This window comes from Rattus norvegicus, chromosome 18 (genome assembly GCF_036323735.1).
Source record: "Rattus norvegicus strain BN/NHsdMcwi chromosome 18, GRCr8, whole genome shotgun sequence".
In the NCBI taxonomy this organism is placed as follows: domain Eukaryota; kingdom Metazoa; phylum Chordata; class Mammalia; order Rodentia; family Muridae; genus Rattus; species Rattus norvegicus.
Genome location: NC_086036.1, coordinates 1,529,562 through 1,531,153, shown reverse-complemented (window position 1 = coordinate 1,531,153; position 1,592 = coordinate 1,529,562). Strand labels below are relative to the sequence as shown.

Sequence of the window (1,592 nt, the reverse complement as noted above, 5' to 3'; positions counted from 1 at the left end):
GAGCCACCATGTGGTTGCTGGGAATTGAACTTAGGACCTCTGGAAAAGCAGTCAGTGCTCTTAACCACTGAGTCATCTCTCCAGGCACTACAAATAATTCTTATGAATAAAAAAACCCACTTAAGCCTGTCTTCTTTTCTCCATGTAAGGGGGTGCGTGAATCCCCAGTGGTGGCCCTGCGCTCAGCACCTCTGCAGCTCTCATGCACTTCATGACGGCGGGCATCCTGTTCGAGGATATTTTCGACGTGAAAGACATTGACCCAGAAGGCAAGAAATTTGACCGAGTATCCCAACTGCATTGTGAGAGTGAATCTTTCAAGGTGGACCTCATCTTAGATATAAACATTCAGATTTACCCTGTAGACTTAGGTGACAAGTTCCGGTTGGTTATAGCTAGTACTTTGTATGACGATGATACCTTGGATGATGGTGAATACAACCCCACAGATGGCAGACCTTCCAGGGCTGACCAGTTTGAGTATGTAATGTATGGGAAAGTGTACAGGATCGAAGGGGATGAGAGCTCAACTGAAGCAGCCACATGTCTCTCTGCGTGTGTGTCCTATGGCGGCCTGCTCATGAGGCCTCAGGGCGACGCCAACAACCTACATGAATTTGAGGTGGACTCCCGAGTCTATCTGCTGAAGAAGAAGCTGGCGTTCTGAACTTCTGGGAAACCAGACTTGCTGCTTAGTCACTCACGTCATGGACATTGGTCAAGCCTGTGCACAAGCTGTTGGGGTTCACTTGTAAACGTGATTGGGGGCTTTGTGCCCACTGTGGTACATTTTCAGTTTGTCTGAATTCAATGGAAAACTGACTTGTCTGTAAAAGGCCAAGTGGGAGAGCTTAGCATGAACCTGAAGTTGTATGTTATTTTTTTTTAGTTAAAGTTTACTTTTTAAAAAAAAACTCACTTAATTAAAAACTGAGAAGACTTGTACAGTTCTTGGGGGAAAGTACTTAGTGTTTTAAAGTAGATTGATTAAGCTAGCAACTATTATCAATACCAACTTGAAATCTTTACTAGTCAATAGAAGTGTTCCCATCAAATGTCAACCAATTATGTAACTACCAAGTTTGGAAAATCCCTTGTCCTGCTGCAACAACCATGATAAATAGGCAAGGCTTGTACTAGCCTGGGACCTTCTACACCATCCACTGTGCTGGAGAGGTTGGAGGGTCCAAGCTCAAGCTTGAATAAAGACTCTATGCTTTTGCATAAAAGATGGAATTCTGGTGGTTTCTGGTGGTCTGTGGGGATTTCATGTGTATAACACATGGCGGTCTTTAAAAGGACAAATTAATGAAACACTAAAAAATATCAGTGGTTGTCAAGATCAATAAGAAGGAATAGACAGAACAGACTGTTTTTAGGGCAGGGAAATTATTCTGTTTGGCACTAGTCCCATGAAATGAACTGCATCAAAAGTGACTCTTCATAAGAAATATAGGAGATACCAATGTATGTTCATCAGTTGTCACAAAACTACTACTCTAATGTGGGACGTTGATGGAGAGAGAGGCTGGTGTGTCTGAGGAGGCAGGAATATATGGAAACTCTGTAGTTTTGTTTGGTTTTTCTGGGAA

General features: G+C 42.8%; 1 protein-coding gene across 1 annotated transcript; it reads left to right on the top strand.

Moving 5' to 3' along the window:
- The first annotated feature begins 211 nt into the window (after positions 1–211).
- Positions 212–1,150, top strand: LOC120098305 (DNA-directed RNA polymerases I, II, and III subunit RPABC3-like). Its single transcript, XM_039097377.2, has one exon. It carries the CDS (start codon positions 212–214, stop codon positions 665–667), a length of 456 nt encoding a protein of 151 aa, XP_038953305.1. The 3' UTR covers positions 668–1,150.
- The last annotated feature ends 442 nt before the right edge of the window (positions 1,151–1,592 follow it).